Source organism: Manacus candei, unplaced genomic scaffold, assembly GCF_025592945.1.
Source record: "Manacus candei isolate 608988 ecotype Guabito, Panama unplaced genomic scaffold, ASM2559294v1 h1tg000057l, whole genome shotgun sequence".
Taxonomy (NCBI): domain Eukaryota; kingdom Metazoa; phylum Chordata; class Aves; order Passeriformes; family Pipridae; genus Manacus; species Manacus candei.
Window position 1 is genome coordinate 1,225,638 of NW_026138105.1, and position 25,676 is coordinate 1,251,313.

At 54.6% G+C, this 25,676-nt stretch overlaps 1 protein-coding gene across 5 annotated transcripts; it reads right to left on the minus strand.

The window, feature by feature from the left end:
- Positions 1-1,700: 1,700 nt before the first annotated feature.
- Positions 1,701-24,076, minus strand: TP53INP2 (tumor protein p53 inducible nuclear protein 2). 5 transcript variants are annotated; one of them, XR_007907118.1, is made up of 5 exons: positions 23,851-24,076; positions 14,530-14,863; positions 10,988-11,297; positions 6,644-9,485; positions 1,701-5,914 (listed from the first exon to the last, which is right to left on the minus strand). XR_007907118.1 is itself a non-coding variant. In XM_051803284.1 (4 exons), the coding sequence occupies exons 2-4, from the start codon at positions 14,651-14,653 to the stop codon at positions 9,233-9,235; spliced, it is 507 nt and encodes a 168-aa protein (XP_051659244.1). In that variant the 5' UTR covers positions 14,654-14,863; positions 23,851-24,076; the 3' UTR covers positions 1,701-9,232. The 5 variants fall into 5 exon arrangements, 3 of the variants coding, with proteins under 3 accessions (XP_051659244.1, XP_051659242.1, XP_051659245.1); XR_007907119.1 differs by lacking the exon at positions 1,701-5,914 and adding an exon at positions 9,714-9,884 and having other exon boundaries at positions 9,424-9,485; XM_051803284.1 differs by having other exon boundaries at positions 1,701-9,485; positions 10,988-11,117.
- Between the last annotated feature and the right edge of the window lie 1,600 nt (positions 24,077-25,676).

The window sequence follows — 25,676 nt, forward strand, 5'->3', positions numbered from 1 at the left end:
ATAAATTGTCAGCTTTCATAATGACAAATTGCCTATTGCTGTACAAGGTAATAGTCACTGAAGCCAATGTCGCATAATCATAGAATCGTTTAGGTTGGAAAAACCATCTAAGACCATCTGTTACCCCAGCACTGCCAAGGCCACCCCTAAAACATGTCCCCAAGTGCCCACATGTTTTTTAAACCCCTCCAGGGATGGTGACTCCCACCACTGCTCTGGGCAGCCTGTTCCTGTGCCTGACCACCATTTCCATGCCTGAGTGGGGAGCAGCTCTGCAGTGGGAGCTCTGGAGGAGAGCTGAGCCTGGCTGTGTGCAGGGAGGGCTGTGCTGTGCGGGCAGGATTGCCAGCCTGTGGGTAAGGGAAGTGATTGTTCCCCTTTTCTTGGCACTTGTTAGACCTCAGCTGGAATATTATCACCTGGTTTCCACCACCACACACCCACATACAGAAGAAAGATGTTGCTAAAGTAGAGGGGACACATGAGAGGGCCACGAGGATGGCCAGGGGCTTCATCACTCTTTCATGTCTTGGAGAAGATGCAGCTGGGCTCTTACAGAGGTGCGTGCTGGGACACCACTAGAATAAACAGAAGGAGAGGATGTTCTGACTGGATAGAACAAAATATTCCCCCTGGGATGTGGTGGTGGATCTCTCTCAGGTGAATTTCAAGCTTTGGCTGAACAAAGCCCTGTACAACATGGTATGAATTCTGTATTTACCCTGCTGTGTGCAGGATGTTGGACTGGACCTCCCAAGGTCCATCCATCCCAAATAACCCCATGCATTGTCTCCCACTGCTGAATTTGGTTTTCCAGTGAGAAAGCTTGTCAAAACTCACTCCTGCCTATTTTTCATTCCTAATTCCTAACAATTCCTTGAAGTGCTTCTCCCAGCTACTGGGATATCAAGTGTGTGACATCTGGAGCACCCCTTGCCTTGGCTCTGCTGGAGGAGCTGGAGCAGCTGTTGGGCTGGGCAAGCCCCGTCCCACCCCTGCCCCAAGCTACTCAAGGCTGTGTCTGCTCCCATCTTGGGTATCTCCAAGGATGGAGACTCCTCAACCTCTCAATCTGCTTCTGTGGCCAACCACTCTAGAAGTTTCTAGAAGAAAAAAACATTTTCTTGTGTTTAAATGACATTTCTCTTTCTTTTTTTTTTTCTTCAATTTATGCCTCTCACCCTGCCCCAGGCTGAGAATGTTCTGGCTGTCTTCTGTGCTTCCCCCATCAGGAATCTGCACACATGGGCGGGATGTCCCTGAACCTTCTCCAGGCTGAGCAGTTCCAGCTCTCAGCCTCTCATCTGCTGGATGTTCCAAGCCCTTAATCACCTTGGAGGCATCTCTGCCTCTCAGTGGGTGGTGAAAACGTCTCACACTGCAGAGTATGTGCTTGGAGAAACAGATGATGCTGCAGGGATCAGCTCATCTGGGATTCTGTGCTTTCCCAGGGCAAACCGCATATGCTTTAGCTCTGTCCATCGCCTACTGAGTTGTAGGGTTTGGGAATGTGGAAGGGAAAAAAATCCCCTCCAACACCTCAGCCTGTGTCATCCCCTCTCCTGCGCATCCCTATCTTCAAAGGGGACATTCTTCTGTTACCTGTCTCTTACAGAATTGACTTTTAAAAGCTTTTTTACAAAACCAGAGCTTTTTGGAGACAGATTTACTTGCAGGCTTTAAAAGGAATACACATAAAATAGAGTTTAAATAGATTTTTTTTATTATTTCTTGTGATTTTTCTTTATATTAGATTTCTTTTCTCAGTCAAGAGACAGCATTACAACCTAACAACCAAAACCAGGTTACATACACACAGGCACACTACACAACGTATCCCAGGCAGTCCTGTCCTTCACTCTGTTGACACACAGCAAATGTTTACACAGTGTCCTACGAGGAGGAGACGCCCTTTCCCTACTAACCTCGCTCACACCGACTGAACACGTAACACACGAAAAGGGCGGATTTTGTTAGCTTTGAGTTTCGGACGAGGTTTCAGTCCTACAGCATAGGTGATGTAGAAAAACATGGACCTTGTTTTTGCCTCTTCTCCAAGGTCCAGAGTGGCAGCTGGGCCCCAGTTAAGGCATTCAGCAGAGCCTGGTGATGGAGAGCTGCTTGACGGCCACGTGCCCGCTCTGCCCCAGGCTGGCAGTGGGCGCAGGGCGGGTGGGGATGGGAACATTCTCCGATGCATTTTAGGGAAGGTTTAAGGCAACCTTTTCCAACCTTTCTCTTGAGAGGAAACACCGGCTGTGGAACATGCCGGCTGTTCTGGTGCTCGTCCTTCCTGCTGCTACTGCTCTTGCTCTCCATGCATGGCCCAGTGAGGAACTGGGGTTTAGGCTGAGTTTTTCAAAGCTGCTAAAAGATTTAGCATCCAAAATGCTAAATGCTTTTTAGCTAAAAAAAAAAAAAATAATCTGAATGTTTTTGGGGTAATCATTCTGTTGAGCTTCTCTGAAAAGTCTTCATGGCAACTTTAAAAACAACACAGAAACACAGAAATATCAAAAGCTGACTCCCCAGTCACCTCTTGCATAGGACTTGTAACTGCAGTTCAGTGATTTATTCAAGTTCTGTAATTGTGTTAAAAAAGGATGACAAACCATGAAAAAGGGTGAAGGCACATGTACAGTCAGTCCAGCATAGGGATGGATAATGTGCAGGGATGAGTTTTACAAGCAGAATACTTGGGGTTGATACATACAGACAGAATATTGCAGTGCTCGGTGGCTCTGTACAAGAACAGTTCTGATACAAGAGAAAATTTTACTAGTTTACTGTTAGACCTTGTGCTGTCCCCTCATCCCTCGACTTCCTGAAGCATAAGGCTGAGGATAAGATTTCAGTGAGATTTGGGCACAGCTGCTCCCAGCTTCCCCAACCAGGAAACATGAGGTGAATGTGAAAGAGCAGAGGAATTTTGGGCTCCCTGTGCAACCCATTTTTATGTTACACTTAGAACTTACTGTGCTGTTTCCCCCTCCATTTGCAAGGAATAAAATCTGCCCCACATACAGGTAATGAAATAGGATCAGAGTGGAAGGTAGAAGGATTTTCAGGTTTAGCTGTAACAGAAGCTGCTTTGCAGCAGCTTTCATGCTCTGGGACATGGGGTCACATACCTGCATCTCTGGGGCTGGGAAAGCAACCCCCTTGGCAGCCCAGGAGGCTCTGAATGACTGTACAGGGGACACGCCTGGGTGTCACCGCTCTGCACAGAAGAACTGAAAATAGAATCACATGTAAGAGCCATCTTTGCTATTAAATGGAGCTGCTCATCCTCGTCATCCTCATCCCTTTAAGGAAAGTTGCAGGTTTAGTTAATGACACAGGCTCTTTTAAGAAGCAAAAAGAAAAGCTGGTGGAAGACACATTGATGGACGGCAGGGAAGGGGGAGACCTCCTGCCCAAGCTATGTCCGGCTGTCCAGAGCCCACGGCTGTTAAGTGCTCCCACCACTGGGGTCCTGCAGACAAGTGGAGGAGAAAGTGGCATCTCTAACAGGTTTGAGGACACCTCTCACCAAAGGAGGGACTTGCCAGCCAGGCAGAGCCTCTCCCACTGCTGCATTCAGCTTCTTCCTACAGCCACATTCAGGCGACCTGTGGCAGCCACTCCAATCATGAGAATGGGATGAGGATGGAGCCCGTGAGGATGATGGGAAATTACTGACTTTGTATTGAGCATATCTGAGAGAAACAGGCAGAAATAGAAAGCTCCACCCTAAAGAAGACAAGCCCTAAGGGGATCAGCCCCAACTAAGGCCCATTAATGTCCCCAGAAGGTCTGATAGGTGGGTCTGACCATGGCAGATCCCCGGGATGGAGAGGCTGCCAGTGCCGTGGGTGTCTGTCCTCAGATTCCAGTCCCTGTGAGCAGCTGTGCTGAGGAGGTCACCAGACACAGTCCTGTGGTGGAGAAGGACTTGGTGGGAAGCTCTGAGAACTTGGGGACAATTGTGGGGTGCTGGCACATCCCTCCTGCCACCAGCATTTCTGAGTGCAGACAGCAAAGGAGCAGCAAACTTGAGGCACATCCAAGTCACTTGTGGGAATGGTGGTGGCTGACAATCTCTGGTGGCTTGAGAGTCCCCGTGGCACCAGCTGGACACAGATGGTCTCTCATTTTTACCTGGACACTCAGGAACCGTCACCACCCATTCCCAGGCCAGCGGGGCTCAGTGCTGCCTTCTGGCAGATGCTGAAAACCATTTTGCTTGACTTGAGGTGACCTATCACTTCTTACTGTCCGTTTCCTAATTATTAGATGTGTAATCTCTGGGGACTCAATTGTTTTTCAGTAAATTCACATGACATTTACTTTCCACTTTATGCAGAGCACTGGAATTTATACTGGTCCTCCACAGGAGTGACTGCAAAGCTGTGGGAGTCAAGCTTATAACCTCACTGTAGGATTTTTTCAATTTTTTTTTGTTCTGACTGGTATGATAAGACATCTAAGTGGGTATTTTTCTCCCCCCTGGGGTTGGATGGAAGAGGAAAAGGTATTGGTATGATGTAAAATTATTGATTAGAAACATGCCTAAAGAGAGAAAATTCCCACAGCGGTCTTTGGGATGAGCCATGCATTTATGTTATCCATGATGAGAAAGAAATGCCGACTCCCATGAAAAGAACTGTTTTCCTCCCAGATGAAGCTTTTGCAGCAGAGGTTTTTGGAAAGCAGATTTGTGAGTGCAGATTGCAGCACTCACACAGGTGAGGAAGGCTTCTGCCGCTACTCCCTTAGCAGCCCCCCCCGGCCTTGTAGCACAAGCAACAGCCAAAATCCAGGGTGAGGACTTTGTTGTGGCTGCCAGCGAGTGTCCTGCATGTGCCGTGGCCTCCAGCCTGGCATTGACCGGTGCAGGAAGCACAGCTATGGGAAGGGGGTGGCACGGGGGTGTCCTGACACATCCCAAGAGCCAGCACTTCTGCAGGAGGGCCACCCTTCCCGCTCCCGTCCTGCTGGCTGGGGGAGCCTCGCCACACATCGGGTTCATCCATCGCACGAGTACCAGGGCAGCCGGACCAAAACAACTCAACTGAGATGCAAATCTTGCTTGGAGAAGATTCCTACACCATGGGGGCTTCAATGGTGGTGGAAAGATCCTTCCCACTGTAGAGGGTGTGCTGCCTCCACAAGCTCCAGCCAGCACTGACAGCACTGCCCTCCCAGCTGCCCGTCCGTGCCCGTTCCGCACTGCAATTCCAGAACAGGGCTGCAAAGCTGCTGCTGTGGCTGGACCCATCTCACCTGTCTGAACCCCAGCACTGCCATGCTGCCCAGAAAAGCTGGCATTTACTGAACAGGGATTTGCCCAGGCCTCTCCACCAGGAATTCTTCCTTTTTTTATGCTTTCAGTGCAAGAAATACAAAAATTTCTTCCCTCAAATCCACCTGTCACCTACATCACCATTTTTCCAGGTGATTGCTCCAATGGCTTCCCCCATCCTGGCTGTCTCCTGATCCCAGTGATGTCGTAGGAGTCAGGCCAGAACGTCCAGCTCTGCTGCACTTCCCAAATCCTTGGAGGCTCAGTGCTGAAAATCTGTACCTGGTTGTTCACAGAAAAGTCCAAAAAGGGACAAGCCACATTCTAGCAACTATAAGGTGAATTCTCAGGACATGAACAAACAAAGAGGGGCTGCTGCCCAGGAATGGCCCCACCATGAGGGGCCACAGCTTCTTTTCCACACCGGAATGTCAGAGCACCAAACCCTGCAGCTCCTCCAACACAGCCTGGGCAGCCTCTCACCACCATGTTCTGCTACAGGCCCCATCCCTGCAGCATCCCTGACAGACCAAACCAAACCCCACATCCTAGCAGAGAAGCCTGGAAAAAAGACATTTTTAAAGACTCCAGCAGATTGGTTTGTCCCTGAGTCCATGCTGTAGTTTCCCCCTACAAAAGTAAAGAAAAGAAAGCAAAATCATCCCAGTTGTCCCAGCAGGACCAGCCCAAGGGCTCCCTGTGAGCACCTTCCCATCAGGAACACCACCCAACTCATCACAACACTGGGTGCAAAAAAAACCCCAACCAATAAACCCCTAAAAAACTCAACCCCACCTACTGAACACTCACACCAGGCTGTGAAGTATCTACACATGCACACAGGTGCACACACCAAAGTTCTCAGTTTTTAAGCACCTTTCATTTGTTTTAAGATTCGAGGAGACAAATAACCTCAATGAAAAGGAATTTTCTTGTTCTGGCAACAGTGGGCAGGAGGTCTTACTGCTGGGCAGGAGCACAGGTTGAACACCCTTTTGCCACAGCACAGGGAGGGTGGGTCACACTAGGGGGTGACAGTCGCCTTGCAGGGGGTTGGCAGGTGAGTGTTAGGTGTTAATACACAACAAGTGTGCAAACAACAGAGGGGGGCCGCAGGAGCAGAGGTTTGCTGTGGTACATGCACTCTGCTAACCTGCTTGGACTCTGGTTTAACCTCTTCATGAAAACATTAATAATTTATTAATCCTTTATAAACATACTCTGGATATAAAGTGTGATAATAGTTCTGCTTCATGTCCTGGGCTTGCTGGGCACAGCATGAGGAAAGACACCTCAGACTGGCATGGAAAGAAGAAAGGAAAAGAACAGTTTGCATTTGCTTCTGAAAACCAGCATCACCTGTTGGAAATGGGTGCCTGGGAGGCTGGGAGCTGGGGGCTGGGTGTCAGTGTCAGTGCCATGGCTTCCCCAAGCTCCCCAGGAACATGGCCAAGAGGTTCTCGTTCACAACAGATGAGCAGGACACAGAGGAGGATTTCAATGAGGGATTTCTCCTGGGGTACCATTTCCATGCAGACCAGTGGGCACAGGAAAGCCTGGTAGGTGAGACAGGGCAGGATCTGCCCTGAGCTCACTGCTGCCTGTTCCTCTGGGAGCTGTGGAGGGTAATGGGGTTGCAACCAGCCTCTGATTTCTGGAGTGCTCTGGAGGGACTGGCAGCAACTTGGATGTGCAGGAGGAGAATTTGTAGTGGAGAACAGGCTGGGGGTCAGGATGCTGTGTGGCTTCTCCACTTCTTGATGTGTTTTTGGGCTGGAGAGAAAATGATTCCTCTAATGGTTCTGCCTGGTGGCCACAGAGCAGATCAACCAGCAACATGGGAAGAGCGGGATAGGGAAGGCAGCACCTCATCGGACATCCGGGAGCTTGGGCTCAGCCCCTGCTTGTCATCACAAGCACCTTTGCCAGAGTCTCTGCACATGCCATGCTCCTGGTTCACACCAGGCATCACTTCAGGGGGAAGAAAAGGCATTTAGTGTGAAGCCCAGGAAGCCAAAGGGGGTAAACGTTCCCCTCCAGTCAGTGTCTTCGCCCTGTCCTGCCTCTAGTATCTTCTTGGTGATCTCCAGTGTGGTCTCAGGCTCAGCAAGGGACAGAGGTTGCCAGGAGGCCCAAGGAGTGTGGGACAATGCCAAGGGCAGGGGGTAACATCGACTTCCCCAGCTCTGTGCTTTTGGGAACGCTACGTCATCGGAGTGGAGGAGAAACGCTGCAGGTGAGCAGCAGCATCCGGCTCCTGCGGGCCAGGCTGCCCAACCCAGAGCCTGGACCAGTTTGTTTTTAATCTCTTTAAAAGAATTAATAACTACCAGCTGTCTGAAGTTGGGCTCACCACAATTCCTTCAGCCGAGGTCCCCGGCTAATATTAAGGGATGTAACATGGTGAATGGAAGAAACTCCTGTGAAATCAGAATTTTTGGGAGGGTTGTAAGGGTTTTTCTTTTTTCAGAGGGTAGGAATTCAGGCTGTGAGCTGGCCACGAGCCAGATGCTTTCCCAGGGCACAAGGTGCAAAACCTGTCCCTAAAGGGAGGGAGCTGGGGGCGATCAGCACATTTCTGCTGGGTTTAGAGCCATCTCAGCTGGTGCTGGAGCCAGTGAAAAGTCTAGACCATGTTCTTCCAAAGGCAGAATGAATCTGTCACAGGGAGGGGAGGGATTTGCATTAAAAATCAATGTTTTCTACAATGGGATTTGGCCCTTCATGGGAAAGGATGCAATTTTTAGCAGGGATGGGGAAAGAAGATGCAGCTGTTACAGCTCCTGTTACAGCAATCCTCTCACTCAGGCCTGCCCCATCCTGACCCTTTGCAGCCACTCCTAGACCCATCTTTGTCCTTACTTCGGCCTCTTCCCTCCGGCCTCTTCTTCAGCATCTCTTCACCACCACCATCGACATGCTTTTGCCACCTCAGGGAAGCTGTGCAGATCCCTGCCTCTGCTCCCCTCCCAGGGATTGACACCAGGCAGCCGATGCTCCTTGGCTTAACAGTGCCTCTTCCAAGTATAAAGGTATGGAGGGAAATATATACACAAACATATACAGGCGCATCTGTAGGGAAAGATGTGTGGCTGGGGCAGGCGAGTGGCTCCAGGAGGAAGGGGCTCGCTCGGGTGGGGCCACCAGCCACGGTGATGCCACCACTGCCCTGGGCTGGCCACCCCTCCCAGCACAGTGGCCAAGGGCTCCGGCACGGTGCTGGGATGGTGCTTTGATTCCTGAGATTGCTTTTAAGGTTGATTTAAAAAAAACACCGTGACGCATCAGGAGCCACCTGGCTGGCCCGGCCACAATGGTTCCACCAGTGCTTCCCACCACGAGCCCCTTCAGGACCTGCAGTGGGGGTTTATCATGGTAAAAACGTAACTAAGAAGTCAAGGAGGGAGGGGAGTATTTGCTGGTTGTGCAGGACGGAAGCATTACTTAGTGTCATTGACGAGATTTTCCTAAAAATCCCAGATCTCGTGGCTTTGTTTCTCTTTTCACCTTTGCTCGGTGTCTCTGTGACATCCCAGCCTGGCTGTACGTGGAGTCATGATGTGGTGAGGAAAGGCACTGTTGTCACAGGCTTGTCAGGACAAACAGGCTTCGCCATGGATTTCGGGAACAGGTGATTTCCCAGGGAATACCGATTTCCTGTGTGAAGGCTGGCGAGGCTGTGAGGGTGGGGGGGTCAGCATGGCCCTCCATGCCGGCAGCTCCAGAGGTTGCTGGCCCAGCTGGCATCGAGGGCGAGGGGTGAGGGGAGCAGTGAGGGCGGGTGGAGGAAGATGAGGAGTGTGGGCCAGGCGTGTGGGAGCGGGGGGCGTGGAGTGGAACCGCAGCCGGTGTCGCCGGTGTCCGTGGGGGCCGGCACTCCCGGGGGCCAGTGTCAGGGGGTGAGGGCCCCCTCGGCGGGGCAGCGGCAGCGCAGCCATCCCGGCGAGGTCAGTAGTTGCAGTGGCGCTGGCAGGGCTGGTGCACGAAGGCCCCGGGTAGCTGCTTGGCGCGGCGGGGCGGGCGCTGCCGGGCGCGGTTCTGCCGCTGCAGCGCCTTCTGGCCCAGCCGGTGCCGCTCCGCCAGCTGCTTGGCCCGCTGCACCCGCTGCGCCTGCCCCACCTTGTCCAGGATGGCCGCCTTCACCGCCAGGGACCGGCCGTGGTGCGCCACGTGCCGCTCCAGCCGCGGCTCCGGCACCTCCCTGCAGAGAGAGGGGCCGTCAGCGGCGATGGCATCGCCCTCACCCTCCCCACCAAGAAGGGCACCGAGGGCACCAACCCCCTCCCCACACACTGTGCCCTGGGATGGGCCGGGCACCTCCTGCCCCAACAGTCTCCCGAGGGCAGGGATGCTCCAGCACAGGCAGGCTCTGGGACACCTGGACAAATCCAGACACCACCAGGAATGGGGTGTTCCCACAGCCCCTTACCGTAGCTAAGTCCCTTGAGCCTGGTCTGTCTTCATTCCACTGTGACCCCTTTTGTCCCCTGGCTAGTCTTGAGTTCCCTTTGGCCATTCTCTGCCCCCTCCATCACTGAAGAACCTCTAAAGCTCTGGAGATCAAGCTGTGGCTCTCAGGGAGACTTTGGAAAGAGAAGTCCTGGAGGAATGGTGTCACTTAGCCAGGAGCAGTGTCCCCTAATCAAGAATGGTGTTCCCTAGCCAAGAACGGCATCCCCTAACTATGAATGATGTCCCCTAGCCAGGAACAGTGTCCCCTGACAGGAATGGTGTCCCCTAGCCCAGGGTGAAGTTTACCCTGAATTTTTACTCCTCCCCTGTCCCAGTGAGGGGCTCTTAGGGGAGATGCTGGAGGGCTGGGACTGGGGGGTAGCAGGGACCCCATGGCACGGTGGGAGCCGGGGCTCAGCCAGCAGTGGCAGGGCTGAGCACACGCACAGTTCAGGTTTTCCCTGCGTACTGGAGGCAGCCCTGGGGAAGGACAGAGCTCCAGGCTGTGGTCCCAGGAATGCGTGGGGAGGACTCCAGCCCACAAGCCTTGGGGATCAGCAGGCAGCAGGGCCATTTGGGGCATTTCTGTTTATTTTCCTCCTGTGCTAAGCTGTAGCTTGGGGCAAGAAGCTGGTGGTGTCCCACTCCCACACAGCTGTGGGATACCCCTGTGCTGGACCAGCATGGGGTCAGAAGCGGGATCGAGGGGGGCTTCAGCACCTCCCTGCCTGGGGGACCCAGGGGGACCACTGTGCCCAAAGGCCACCCTGTCCTGTTGGGTTTGCTTTGCTTGGGCCATACCTATGGAAAACAATGGTGTAAGCCCAGCCTGGCAACCCCCTAGGCTGGTGATGCGGTGACAGGCGGTATTAGCACAGGTGGCATCAGCATGAGTGGCATCAGCCACACCAAGAGACCCTGCTTGGGGCAGGGGACACACCCCTCTCCTGCCACAGCCCAGTGCCAAGCTCACGGTCCTGCACCCATGGCCGTCCAAACACGCTGCTGAGACCTCCTCAGCAGAGGATTTTGGGACACAGGGGCTGCCAGCCTTGCACGGCATCTGGCCAGATGTGCAGAGTACTCCCTTGAGATGGGGCATGGGGACACTGATGTCCCCCACCGCTCCACTCTGTCCATGGGACACGCTCTCGGGTGTACGAGGGGATTTGGGATGCCAGGGCTGACCCCGGTCCCTCAGCAGGTGCTGGGGCTGCCAGTCCCTAACAAACACCCTCAAAGTGCACTCACCCGGCAGCATCGTCCTCGAGGCCCTCCCCATCCACCTCGAGGGTGCTGGTGACGTAGACGGACATGCTGGGGTGCTCGATGAGCAGGTCCTCCATGGGGCTGCTCCCCACGCCGTCAGGGCCGGGCTCCTCTGCAGTAAAACAGGGGGGAGGGGTGACAAACCAACTCTCGTCCATCAAGCAGGGACCGGCCGGAGCCAGGGAAGCGGCTGGTGGCGGTGGCGGACCGGGGGGCGTCGGGCGGGGCCGCGCCGAGCGCCCGGTACCGCCAGCACCCCCTCGCCGGGCTGGGCCGGGGCGGGCACGGCTGCCTGGGGGCGGGGGTGCAGAGCCATGCGGGGCGAGCGGGGACACACACACATACCATGTACAGTGGGGAGGGGAGGGGGGAGAGAAAGGGGCATCGTTAGTGCAAGAGACACCCCACCGCCACCGCCACCGCCAGAGACGGGCGCGGCCCCGCGGGGAGGGACACGTCGGCCGTGCCCCCGCCCCAACCAGCACCCACCGCTGCCGAGGGACCCGGCTTCAGCATGGAAAGGAGCCTGGTTAGGCAAGTCGAACCAAAAAGTGGGGGAACCAGCAGGGTTTACTGCAGCAATGGGGTTTTTTCCTTCTCAAAAGGAAGAAAGTTCAGGCAGCAAGAAACGCTGCTTTTGCCTTTTCGGATGGCACCTGAGCCGTGCCGTGCCGTGCCGCTCCAGAGGAACGCCAGCGTGCCTGCGCCCACAAACACCACCCAGCACTTTGCAAACATGGAAACCGAGCACACACAGAGGGGAAAAACAGTCCACACCTTTTCTCTGGAAGAAATCACAGGAATAAATTCTTCAGCAAAGGTTTTCGCTGTGCCTTCAGCTTCAGTCCCTTAGAGGCCAAATTTCGAGTGCCTGATACGGGAGCTGACCCCCCCACCCCTCCAATGGCCAGCCTTCCATGCTTTCCCTTCCTCATCTCTACCTGGCAAAAGCACTTGGGCTGCTGCTTTCCTGGGCTGCTTGTGCTTGGAATTATTGGTGGTGTAATGGGAGGGGAGCCTGCACCTAAGGTTAGGTGAACCCATTCCCAGACTCATCACAGGGGGATTTGAGGGAACTGGTGTCAGTGAGGGGGGAGGCAGTGCAATATCTATATGGATGCATGTGACTCTGTGACTGGGTGAGGGAGCATGAGGAATCAAAGGTGAATGTGTTCTTGCGTGGAGAAATGCAGTGCATGAACATGAGCATGGTATTCCCAGCTCTGTGCATCTCCAGCTCCTCCCTTAGCTGATGCCCCAGCCCAGGGCTCAGGACAGGTCACAACTGGCCTTGCAAACATGAGAGTGTCTTTCTCCAGGTCAGTGGATATCAGGCTATTAATAGTTGTTGACATGATGGGCTGTAGATTATTTGTCTGCCTGGAGACAGCCATTGAGCCCAGCTGGAGCGTCCCCAGTCCAGCAGCACTCCCACAACAGGGGTCTGTGGGCACAGGGGCAGGGGGCTCAGTGCAGCCTCTCCAGGGCTCCCTGTTCCCATCCTTTGCCAACCTGGGTTTTAATGTCACAAGCAATTTTTCAGGATCCTCAAATCCCTGGGGATATACTCCCAGCCATATCCTGGGAAATGCTCTTGGCTCCCTCTCTGGGTCCTGAGCAGAGCCAGGCTGGGCAAGGGGGTGAGAGGAGCATCGGAAATGCTCCTGGAAGATCTGGGTAATTTGGGTGCATTTTGGGGTAATGATCAGGCTGAGAGGGACCAAATCTGGAGGCTCCCTAAACTGCTGGGAGGTAGCCAGGCTGGGAACTGCTGCTGGCCACCACGGCTCCAAAGGGAAGGATGGGGCTGGAGCCTCCACATTTTGCTTTTAGAGTGCTTCACGTAACTCCAGCCTCAGAAACAGGGCTGAAAGAATCTGGTCCCTCACTGCTCAGGGATTGCTGTGGGAACAGAAGGCAATGGAATTAGCAGTGGGATCGTCGCAAGTAGACACGTTGCTGGAAGCCAGCGCTGCACCAAGAGCCCAGCCACGTCACTGGGAAAAAAATGGGACTGTTTTGTACCAGAGTCAACCCTTGGTCCCCTCGGAGCCAGCTGTAGTCTCGGACCCAGGGATCAGGGCACAGGCCAGTGCTTCTCTGGTTGGGGAAACTCCTGGCTCCTTCTGGCATGCTTTAGGCACGCTGCAGCTGCTGCCAGCTGGCCCAGACTCCTGGCAGCTGCACACCCGCTGCTCCAGGGACGTCCTTGCAACCAGCCCCCTCCCATGTCACTGCTGTGACCCACTCCAGACAGTCAGCTGAGAGCCCAGAGGACAGGCAACCCTGCACAGCTGCCCATGCCCACACCACCCATCACCTCCACCAGCTCTCCATAGTGCTCCCTCCCACGAGGCACAGAGATCCCTGTCCCCCATCCCAGGCTTGTTCCTGCTCTGGTCCCCTCTCCAGGGGATATGGGGGAGAACTCTAATGAACAACTCCCATCACAAAAACAAGCATGGTGGGGACAGGCAGGGAACATCTGCTCAGAGGACTGCCGCCTGCAAGAGGGAGGGAGGACAAAACTCTCCTCCTAAACCCCCTTGGCTGGGGCACCACAGCTAACAGAGCACGGGCACCAGGAGCTCCTGCACAGGTAGGCGAGTTTGTCTATGGTCACTGCTGGATTTGGAATGAAAAGGTCATAAAAATATCATTGTAATTGGCTAATGCCACAACAGAAACTCCAAGGTCTGCGTGGAGCTGGAGAAGCTCCGCACAGGAGGAATTCAGTTCATCTGGTTGGTGTCAAACAGGGCTCTGGACGGTTGTCACCATCCCTGGGAAGGGGGAACCCTGTGGGTTCTCTAGGTACAGGGACCTGGTGCCAAACATCCCTTGTGCTTGGCATGGGCACTGGGAATGAGTTGGGAAGATAACCCCTTTGGAACTGAGATTTGTTCCCCTCAGATGACTCAAACGTAGCCAGATCACTGGTGGCATATCCCCAGCTGGGACAGCTCTGCCACCTATCCTCTCATGGGGACAACCCTGGTGTCCCACCAGCTCCTGCTTTGCTTTCAGCAGAGGCAGAGCAGGGAGCACCTGAGCCTGGCTCCTCCTGGAAAAGTGCTGGCCAGGGCACAGCTCAGCTGCAGCCGGTGGGCAGAGCCTGCAAGGGCTGGCTTCTCCACCCCACTGAGCCCTGGCGGGCAGGATCACATCAAAACTCTGGATAATCTCCCTGGCTGGTGCCATGCCAGGGTCCCATCCTGGCACAGAGACACCTGGAGGATCCTGAGCAGCTGCAGCCCCGGCCAGGGATGCTGACACTGCTCCCACACTGGTGGTAAGTCGGGAATCATCACTGGGAAAAAGGAGGAGCAGGTCAGGGGCTGCTGCGGTGACCACAGGGCTGGGCACCATGGACAGGGCAAGGGGACCAGGGGAAAAAGGATGAAGGGCAGAGCTGATCCCATGTGGTGTGAGCTCATCTGCTGACATCTCAAGGGGTTTGCCCTGCTCTGCAAAGACAAAGTTCAACGGAGGCTGTGGGAAGCCAGTCCTGCTGCTTTCCTCACCTGCAAGATCAATTACGAGCCAGCCATCCTCCTCCTCTTCCTCCTCGACAAAGGGTTTGGGCTCCTCTAGGCCCTCTGGCGCATTGCTGTCACTGAAGAAGAGGCTGGTGAGACGCTGAAACATGGTGGGGAGTGGTCCAGTGGGATGGACAGTGAGTTAGAGCTTCTGCTGGGCACCAGCTTCCAGGCAGGGAGATGGGAGTGATGTGCAGGGAGGGGAAAAACAGCCCTCGAGGTCTCGTTGGTGGCGGAGCCGCTTTGCTGCCAGAGGAATCAAAGTTAAGTGATGTGTAGTGCAATTGTGAGATTCTTCACTTGGCTTCAGTGCAAAGGCCTGTAAAAGGAGAGAAAAAGGAATAATGGATTAGAACTGGCTGGCAATATGGCCCTCCTGTATCCCAGGAGCTTGGACGGGCTTGAGGGGACAGCAAAAAGGTGGCTCTGGCACTGATCTGTGCCATGGGCTGTCCCAGATAGTGGCATCTCCAAGGGCATCAGGCACGGTGTCTGAAAGCAGCAGTGAAGGGCTGGGTGCCTGTGCTCTGGAACCTCCACCAGCATTGAGCCCCATATCATGTCCCCTTCCTCATGGGTGGGGTCTCCCAGGGGATCCATCCACCAGATCTGGCAGGGACAGAGCCAAACACTGTCCCCAAGTCAGGTGAACATGCCAAGGCCCTCACAGCAGGCAGCGTTATCATAGAATCACAGAATGGCTTGGATTGGAAGGGACCTTAAAGACCATTCTGTTCCAACCCCCTTTGTTATGGGTAGAGACACCTTCCACTAGACCAGGTTGCTCCAAGCCCTGTCCAACCTGACCTTGAACACTTCCAGGGATGGAGCAGCCACAGCTTCTCTGGGCAACCCTTGCCAGGGCCTCACCACCCTCACAGGGAACAATTTCTTCCCAATATCCCACCTAATCCTGCCCCCTGTCAGTTGGAAGCCATTGCCCCTTGCCCAAAGTCCCTCTCCAACTCCGTTGGAGCCCCTTCAGGCACTGGAAGGAGCTCCAAGGTCTCCCTGGAGCCTTCTCTTCTCTGGGTGAACACCCCCAGCTCTCTCAGCCTGGCTCCAGAGCAGAGGGGCTCCAGCCCTCAGAGCATCTCCATGGCCTCCTCCAGACTTGCTCCAATAGCCCCACATTCTTCTAGTGCACCAGAGCTGGAGGCAGCACTGCAGGTGGAGTCTCACCTGAGCAGAGCAGAGGGGCAGAATCCCCCTCTCACCTGCTGCCCACGCTGTGGGATGAGCCCAGGATGCTGTTGGCACTCTGGGCTGACAGCACACACTGTTGGCTCATGTCCAGCCTGTCATCCCAGCCCTTGGTGAGTCTCTGCCCCATCTATGCTCATCGTTGTTTTACCCCTGGGGAAGCACATCTCCCTTGGTGGGGGCAGAGGTCAGCACTCACTAACTTCATTAATGACTGCCAAGCTTCTGGCAAGGCACAGGGACAGCAGCCACAAGGTGCAGACTGTTATTTGTGTGGACAAAATACCTTTTGGTCCAGAGACATTAAAGGGCATTAAAATGCCATCAGGAGCTCCATGAAGGGAGAGGAGCGAGTGGGGTGCTGCCATGCTTGGCACACTGACATGGGTGCAATCCCCAGTTCATGGCTCTGTTGACCAAGGGGCCATGGAGCCTGTGAGTGTTCCTCCACCCTGGTGAAGCCCTACCTGCTCTAGGCAGTGTGGAAAAGGAAGGGTGCAGGGAGGCACAATGTGTCCATACACATTCCAGTCCTCCAGTAGCTCAAGTTTTAGCTCAGACCTGCCTCCCAGCGAAGTGGCTTCTCCAGCCCCAGCATCCTGGGAAGGTGGTTGGCCTGGGCACTCTCTGAAGTTCTGGGGCTCAGGCATCATTCATCCCTGTGGGATGGTTGTGCCTTTTGCTGTCTCTCAGGTGGTTTGGTAGGTACAACATCTGCTCCACAAGGCAGAAAATGAGAAATCAAGGGAGCCTTACCCCTGGATGGGATCCCCTGGGCATCATGGGCTCTGCTCTCTGCCACCCCCAGGTGCAGAAGGGAGTGATGGAGCAGCCCTGAAGTATACAGCTCTCCCTCCCTGGCATGGCCAGGGCAGCATGTCCCCTTGAGCAGCTTGCAAGCCCCAGGTGACTCGGCTGCCCCAGAGGCACAGGGCAGACCATGGGCTACAGCTGTACCCAGCTCCAAATCCCAGCGCTCAGGGGTCCAGCCCAGCTTCCCAGTCCCTCTGGGATGGCTTGGCTGAGGCTCATGGAACGTCTCACCAGGATGAATCAGAGGTCAGGGAGGACTCCCTACTCTGTGTCCTTAGAGGGTCCCTGGCTTCCCCTGAAGGCACTGAGCAGGGAGGTTTTGGGCACTGAGACATGACAAGAGTTGTTTCTCTGACTGCAGTCTGAGCCCTCACCTCCCAGCCCCCATCACAGCCATGACTGTGGCAAGGCCTCAGCTATTCTGTTATCCTCCAGTGCTCATGATTGAGTTATCCAGACACTCCCTTTACCACATCATTAAAGCGTAATAGTGTAAGTTAGGGAAACAACGGGAAGAGGGGCTGACACCCAGCTGGGCACTGAGCGAACCCGGCCCATTGGGCTCCCTCGTGTGCTCCACACTGAGGGAATGGGATTCCCCTCCCACGGGATGTCCATGTGCACCCATCCTCCTCTGGGCCAGGCTGGCAAAGGGCACCAGGGTTGGCCCTGAGGGCTGTGGCACACAGCCACAGCTTCATCACATGTCAGCTCTGCCTAGAAACCTGGCATCTGCCTGAGCACTTGCCTATTCAGTAAATAGCTTTTAATATTATATTAATGTTATTTATTTAAGAAGTTTATTAAATATCAAAGAGTGGTAGAAACCCCACAGCTCCCAGGTACCCGCTGGTGATGTCTCAGGGCCTCCTGCTGTTTTCTCCTCCCCAGCTCCCCAGGCAGGAGGGAACAGGGCAGCTTGTGGCAGGCACAGAGGCCACGGGGGGCTCCAGTCCCCCAAGGCTCTGGCCCAGTGTGAGGCCAGGAGGGGGTTCCTATGCTTATTGAGCTGGGGCATTCCCAGGCTGGCAGAACTGCCGAGCCAAAGCTGACCCAGTGTCATGAGGCAGGTCCTCAGGGTGACACACTGGGGCTGGGGACAGCAGGGTCCCTTGTGCTGTACCCCAAGCCCTCCATGCTGGGAGGACACTGTCAATGCTCTTGGTCTGCCTCATGCAATTTTTAGTCTTTCCCCCTGCCTAGATGTGGATGTCACCCAACAGCAGAGCTGGGGACAAGAGCTGGCACATGGCGACAGGGGAAGGCAGCAGCCCCAGTTTGGCTTCCAGGGAAAGGTCACCCAGAAAAGCACCCAAGCAGCTACCACAGGCCTGGGGCTGAGCCAGGCAAGGATTCTCCCTGTTGCCTCAGCAAAGCCAGTCTGGCATGTCTTGCTGCCAGGCTTGGCACCACCAGAGTGCTCCCTTTGCTCTGTGGGCTTGGCTCATCCTCCAGCAAGCTCAAAGCCAAATGACCAATGACACAGTCAAAACCTTTCAGTTTTCTTTCATTAAAACATGACAACAGCTTTAACTGGACAGTAAAAAGGTTGTTCCCTCTCTGCCCCCTCAGGAACACCTTAGAGCATTTGCTGCTTAAAGGCTGGTCCCCAAAAAATCAGAGGGTGCAGGCAATGGGCCAGTCAGGAGCTAAGGTGTCTGGACTTCCCAGGTACCCACCCCAACCCAGAGGTAACCTGCCTTTTCTGAAGACACAGCAGACACTATTATTTTCAATTGTCTTCTCTCCCAAATTTAACTTCATTTTCCTTCTCTCAATAATTAAAGAGTCTGGGACCACGCTCCCATCACTCCCAGTCAGCGCTGTGATAAGGGGTCAGCAGGGGCTGTCCTGGGTCAGCAGGGGTTGTCCTGCTCCAGAGGAATCCCACGGCACTACGGAGGGTTATGCAAAGGGCAGGGGGCTGCAGGCAGAGAACAGGGGCTCATGGGCAGCTGTGACAGCTCTGGGGGAAGCAGGAAGAGTTAAAAACTGCCCCAAGAGCAAAACTTGATCATTTTAAAGGATCATTCCCCAAAGAATTCAAGTAAGCCACCAGCTATCACCCTACCTGAGCTAGGGAGCGTGGGGTGGCCTTGAACCCCTCACTGGTGCAAGGGGGTCCATGCTGTACCGTGGAACATGGGTGGGCTACAGTGGCAGAGTCAGCCCCATGGTGGTGCCCAGGGAGCTGTGGAGGGCTCCTGACAGAGCCCTCAAGATCAAACCTGCAGGGTGGAGGCAGGAGTGAGATCCTGGCAGGCAAGGGCCAAAATGAGAGTTAATCCTCCCCCTCACTTTATCCTGTCTGCTCTGAAAAACTTGGGTTAAAGAGGCAGGATGAGGTTCTGATCTCAGAAACTCTCAGCACGTTTGTGGATGACACCAAACCGTGTGGTGCAGTTGATTGAGCAGAAGGAAGGGATGAGGCATCCTGAGGGACCTGGGCAGGCAGAAGGAGCGAGCTCATGTGAACCTCATGCAGTTCAACCAGGCCAAGTGCAAGGTCCTGTATCTGGGTCAGGGCAGCCCCCAGCATCAGCACAGGCTGAGGGCTGGGTGGGTTGAGAGCAGCCCTGGGGAGAGGGACTTGGGAGTCCTGGTGGGTGACAAATCGGATGTGACTTGGCCATATGTGCTGGTACCCAGAAACCAGTCATGTCCTGGGCTCATTCCACACTGTGGGCAGCAGGTGAGCGTGGGATTCTGCCCCTCTGCTCTGCTCAGGTGAGACCCCACCTGCAGTGCTGCCTCCAGCTCTGGGGGCCCAGCACAGGAATGACATGGAGCTGCTGGAGAGAGTCCAGGGAGATGCTCAGAGGGCTGGAGCCCCTCTGCTCTGGAGCCAGGCTGACAGAGCTGGGGGTGTTCACCTGGAGAAAAAAACCACTCCAGAGAGACCTTAGAGCCCCTTCAAGTGCCTAAAAGGGCTCCAAGAGAGCTGGAGAGGGACTTGGGACAAGGGATGGAAGGACAAGGGGGAATGACTTCCAACTGACAGGGGACAGGGTTAGGTGGGATATCGGGAAGAAGTTCTTCCCTGTGAGAGTGGTGAGGCCCAGGCTCAGGCTGCCCAGAGAAGCTGTGGCTGCCCCATCCCTGGAAGTGTTCAAGGCCAGGTTGGATGGGGCTTGGAGCAACCTGGTCTAGTGGAAGGTGTCCCTGCCCATTGGCAGGGAGATAGGAACAGGATGGTCTTTAAGGTCCCTTCCAACTGAAACCATTCTGTGAGTCTGCGATCTCCCAGCCACCCGAGAAGGGAGCAGCTTCTGGCCAATGTGATCAGGGCATCATCCTTCAGCTGCTCCAGACCCTCTCTGCAAGCCACCAAGAACATCAGCTCCTCCATCAGCTCATCATGGAGCGCTGGGGGTGACCTCTTCAGCCTTTCACAAGGTAAAAGACTTCTTGGCCAGCTGCTACCCAGACAATGAGATTGCCATATGCTATCTCAGTCTCAGCAGGTTCCACCAGGCACTTCTCTGGCTAGGACAGCCCACAGCCATCAGCAGATCAAGCTCTGAAGTTTCTCCAGGTATTTGTAAAGCCTCTGCTTTCCCTGTGGGAAATGTTTGCCCCATTTACACCAGGGGAACTGGGGCCGGCAGCCTCACAGGAACTGTAGCGCAGGAGGGACCCGAATGTATCCCTGCCAGGGGATTTAAGTCACTGCTGTGCCTTGTCACCAGGCACAGGTGGTGTCCACATAAGCAGTTTGGACAGGCTTTTCTGCCTGGAGAAGGTGTGTCCCAGGTGTCCTCCCCCTTGGGACACAAGGGGACTGCCCATGCACCACATCCTTGGGGCTGAGCTGCTCCAGAAACCACACACCCACCTCCTGTCCCCTGCCTCCTGCCAGAGCCACCACCACAGGACAGCTGCCATCCTTCCCAGGTTTCCACAAACTTCCTTACTTGGCATGACAACTCCATCCCAGCCACTGCCAGCATGAGGGGACAGCCCACAGGTGACACTCACTTGGGGACAGATGAGTTTCTAAATGAATGTTTATCAGAATCCTTCCACAAAGTCCAACAGCTTTTACAATGAGCCAGAAAGTATTAAATATTAAAAGTTAAAGTAGGAGTAAGGAAACCACAATGCATCAAGTTATTCTTTCCCCTTCAGAAACCTCAACACGGTAATTAGTTTTCTGAGTCACCATTGCTGCAAATAACCCCAGGAGCTAAGAATAGGCAACAGGAGCAGCAGTAAAGCCCTGGGATGCGCCTGGAGCTTGCCAGGGTGGGAGCTGCAGCGTCGCAGGACTGGCAGCTCTTAAAAGTCACAGTCTGCAAGAACAACAGCAACTCCCCTTGGAAATGGCAACAGGCTCCCTGAAACTTTCCATAAATACTTGGCGGCGGGAGGGATGCTGCTGCCAGGCGGCAGGAGCGGTCCTTCCTTGGCAGAGCTAAGAATACCCCACGCAGTCATCCCGGCAGGCGGTGGAGGTATAAATCAGGTGCCTTCCTCCAACCCACTTGGGAAATGGGATTTTCAACTCATTTTACCTAAATTAGACAAGCGTTTCACAGGCTCTCTGTGCTGGATGTATCAAAGTCCTAAACCTGGCACAGAAACACAGAACAAAGAAGGGAGTGCAGCACCTGGACAGCTTAGGGGGGGCTCTGCTCATCACCCCCAAAAATGACTGGTCCATCATCCCTGTACTGTCCTCTATCCATCCCTATCAAGAGAGGGACCAGAGTGGACAAGGGCCTGCCTGGGACAGTTTGGCAGGGCTGGATTAATTGTTGGACACTGGTCCCACAACAATTGTGTTGCAGCTCCGACTGATCCTCTTGCTTTGCCAGCAGCCTCATTAAGGGGGTTCCCCCCAGGGGGAGCCCTGGGCACAGGGGCAGAGCTGCACCCCAAGGCTGCTGCCAGCATGGACAAACCAGAGGCTGATTCACAGCTAGAGCCTCTTCTGCAGCAGATCAGGGGAGTGGAGAGATGGGAAAGCAGAGAGCAGTTAGAAAAATACCAAAAAAACCTCTTAATCATGAGACTCTTCTTAATAATGTCAGACTAAGCCAGCACCTGAAAGGGCTTTCCTAAGCCAGTCCAGGAGCTCAGTGGGGACTGGAGTCCCCACATGCTCCTCCAGATCACACTTGAAGGAGGGGGACCCTGCACAACTGGGAGAATATGTTTTTCCTGGAGCTGGTGTCCCCATTTGCATCAGCTGATGCAAATGCATCAGTGTGATGTCATCACACACAGTCCTGGAAAATCTGTCAGTGTTCAGCAGGATCTGAGCAACCAGGAAATTTTAGATTTGCCATGAGCTGTCCTACAAAACTTTAGAAGTTTCCTCTCTAGGATGCACAAGGTGAAGCATCCCGAGGAGCACCAGGAGGGGAGCAGCCCACCATTACACCCTCATAAATCACAGAGGCTGAACTACCTGGCACATTGGACTTTGACACCACAGAAGCCCCAAGTTCCCCACCATTTCCCCCAAGCCCACTTGAGCCCTCCCCTTGCTGGAGCGGGGCTTGCTGTGCCATCAGCACTAAAAACTTCTTAGATACAACTTCACATTGCAGGTTTTTCCAGTCTCGCTACAACCAGGTGCTATCAGTTTATTATCCAGGGGAAAAACTTTCATTATGCTTTTCCCTTTGTGTTCAGCCAGATAAGCACCAGTTCCATGCAACAGGTTCCTAACGGTGACAGTTAGCTACAGCAGACAGCTTTTGTCTTTTTTTGTTGTGTGTTCGTTTGAGGTTTTTTTTTTTTGGGGGGGGGAGGACGAAAAATAAAAGGAGAGGAAAGATTTATTTTAGAGAAAAAAAAAATAGTTCTTGGCACTTTGTAGACTAAACCCAGTGGGAAAGCAGGTCCAGCACAGTCCTGTACCAGAGCCCAACACCTGCTTTTGGGAGGGTTTCTGGGATGGTTTCCTATCCCAGCAAAACCTTGGCCAAATGGGTGACAGAACTTGGCACCTGCCCAGCTCAGCCCTCGCTGGTGCAGCTTCAGCACTGTGTTGCTGGGCCCAAGAGAGACACTTAAAACCAGTATTTTGGGATTCCAGGGTGCCAGTGCCTTTGCTCAGGCACTCTGGGAAGGGCTGTAGCTCCACTGTACTCAAGACATATGTATGAAAGAATTAAAAAAGCAATAATGTACTTTTTAATACATTTCTACATTTACACTCCACAGAATCCAAGCTTTAACACAATGAGCCCCCTTGGATGGAAACAGGAGTAGTTCCCAGGGCCTGCCAAGCTCAGCTGAGCTGAGGCGAGAGCCATTAAACCCAGAGGAAAGTTGCCCGTTTAGGATTTATGTCATTTTTTAGCTGTCTCAAAGCAGGTGCTCTTAGGGCAGCAATAACAGAAGGATGTGGTACCTGATGGACTCCTGGGCTCAGCATCCTGAGATGTGGTGGAGCTGCCCCACAGCACAGATGTCAGCATGGCACTGCCAGCACCCTTCCCCTGCCACGCACGGCCCCTTCCCAGGAATCACAATTAAACTCAATAAAAATATGAAAGCACACATCTGAACCTCATTAAAACCAGTGGGATTTATGAAGGAAAGCAAGAGCTAAAGATGGAGGGATTCCAAAGCACCAAGGATTTGATGGAAATCAGTTAAACAGATAATGCATTTCTGTATTCTAGATTTGCATTCTTTACACATATTTATTTTATATAGTATATTATATACACTATATTTTATATAGTATATAATATATACTATATAGTACAGGAAGGTGTCCCTGCCCATGGCAGGGGGTTAGAACGTGATGATCCTTAAAGTCCTTCCCAACCCAAAACCATTCTGTATATTTTATATGTTTACATATATTTATATTACATTTATAATTATACATTCGCATTCTTTTTCCAAAAAGCCAAACAGCCTCTAAACAGCACAGGGGGGATACACCCATGTTTCCTGCTGGGAAAGAGCCACAGCTGCGACTGGCACGGGAAGGACACGCGGGGCCACCCACGCGTGGCCACTGCGGGTACCTCCCACGTGCCCCCGTGTCCCCCCGGGCCCGGCGGGGTCACCGCGGGACAGGGGGGGACAGTTATGACGTCTCAATGTCATATGCAAATGCAGCAACGTCACTGCAGCGCAGCCAATGGGAGCGCGGAACGGCCGCGAGTCTTAATCCGGTGATGAAGAAACAAACAACAGGCGGGGGGGGCACGCGGCGCCGGGGGGTCCCGGGGACACCCCCCCTCAGGGTGCCCCCTGCCCGCACGGGCAGAGAGCCCGCTGAGCCCGAACCCCGCGGCCCGACCCCCGTCCCGCGGGACTCACCGGTGGTGGCGGTGTCGGGGCGGCGGGAGGCGCTGAGGTAGAGCCGGTGCCGTGCGCTGGCGGTGGCGCTGCTGTTCGGTGCTGGTGGCGGTGGCGGTGCCGGTGCCAGGTGCCAGGTGCCGGTGCCGGTGCCGGTGCCGGTGTCGGTGGGTGCCAAGCGGACCCCCCGGTTGTGCCGCGCACCCGCCGCTCCCCCGCACAAATCGGGACCTTCCCACAGCTGAGCGTGACGTCACAGAGAGGCCCCGCCCCCTCGCGCCCGCAGCCAATGGGGGGACGCCGCCGGAGGGCGGGGCCGGCGGGGCCCGGCCCGGGTGGGGACCGGGGGACGCGGGAGGGCGGCCCGGGTGGGGACCGGGGGACGCGGGAGGGCGGCCCGGGCGCCTCCGAGCCACGGGGCCCAGAGTGGGGCACGGCCCGCGGGACGGGGGCGGCGAGGGGCTGGGGACCCCCGGCGTGCGGGGGGAGAGGGGAAGGGCTGGGGCCCCCGGGGCCGCTGGCGGGGAGAGGGGCTCGGGGACCGGGGGCAGGGAGGAGATGGACGAAAAATAGGAGCTGAAGCCATAAGAGCCCCGATGGCGCCCAGCCCCGCCCGCAGCGCCCCGAGGACGCGCGTGTGGAGGACAGGAAGGGTGCGGGGGATGCGCTGACCCTGCCGAAGGGACGGGACGGAGTCTCGAGGCTTCTCGGACACCTGCTCCCTTCTCCTGCTGCGCTGAGGGAGCCTCATACAAAGAGAAACTTTGGTGGGACACAAATGAGGGGGTTGGGGGTGAGTGAGGGGCTGAACCCCCTGGGTGGGGCACACGGTCGTTACCCCACCTTCGAGAAGAGCAGAGGTCTGGGGGGACCTGCAGACCAGAAACATCCCAGGGGTGTCACAGCCCCCCAGGATGCTCAGCAGCACCAGGTTTGCCTTTGTCCTCAGCACAGGGACCAAGGGTTTGGTTTGACTCTGTGCCAGGTTTGTCACACGGCAGGAAATTGTCCATATAAAGATAGAACATTTATTAAAACAGTCATTACTGGAGCAGTTTGGGTGTCTGAGTCATGCATGGAACAGTTAGGACTCATCTGGCATCACAGGTGAGAATTCCCCATTGCAAATTCACAAGAGGCAGAATTTAATTGTGTCTTATTCAACCCAAGGTCACAAATTAAATAACATTTAGTCTCCTGTAATTGAAGGATCTTGCAGAAGAGTGTAAACCATTTCGGGAGGAGAGCTGCCACCCCATAGAGCTCCTACCCCACCTTGCAGGGAGGAGAGCAGAAGCCCATGATGCTTGAAACAGTCCTAAGCAGAAAATTTGGGATGTCCGTGGAGGGCATTTTGAGCTGGCCACGGCAGTTTCAGTTAATGGAGGTGCCCAGCACCATTGGGCACATGCAGGGGGGGAGGATCTACAGGAGACACCCAGAAGTCACAGCATAACCACACTTGACCCTCAACCTGGTCCCTGCCTGAAGCCAACAGCTCCTGCTGCCCACAGGGGTTCATTTTGCTGCTTTTACTAGTTTCACACAGTGATTACAACATGGCTCCTGCTGGCTGCAGCAGGAGTGCAGAAATTAACCTTTAATCCCAATGCTGGAGAGGAGTGGATATAAATAAATGCAGCAGAATGAATCTTGTTAGGGTGAAACATGTCCCAGGGTAAATTGCTCCATTTGTGCTGGCGTATGCCCTAAAGGGCTGGTTTAATGGGATGGCCCTCTCTTCCTTTCCACTTCCTTTCCACTTCCTTCCACAGCAGCGCTTCGGTCTCTGCTGCACCCTGCCCTGGGCTTTTGCTGCAAAAAAGGAGTGGCAGCCCCCTCCCAGG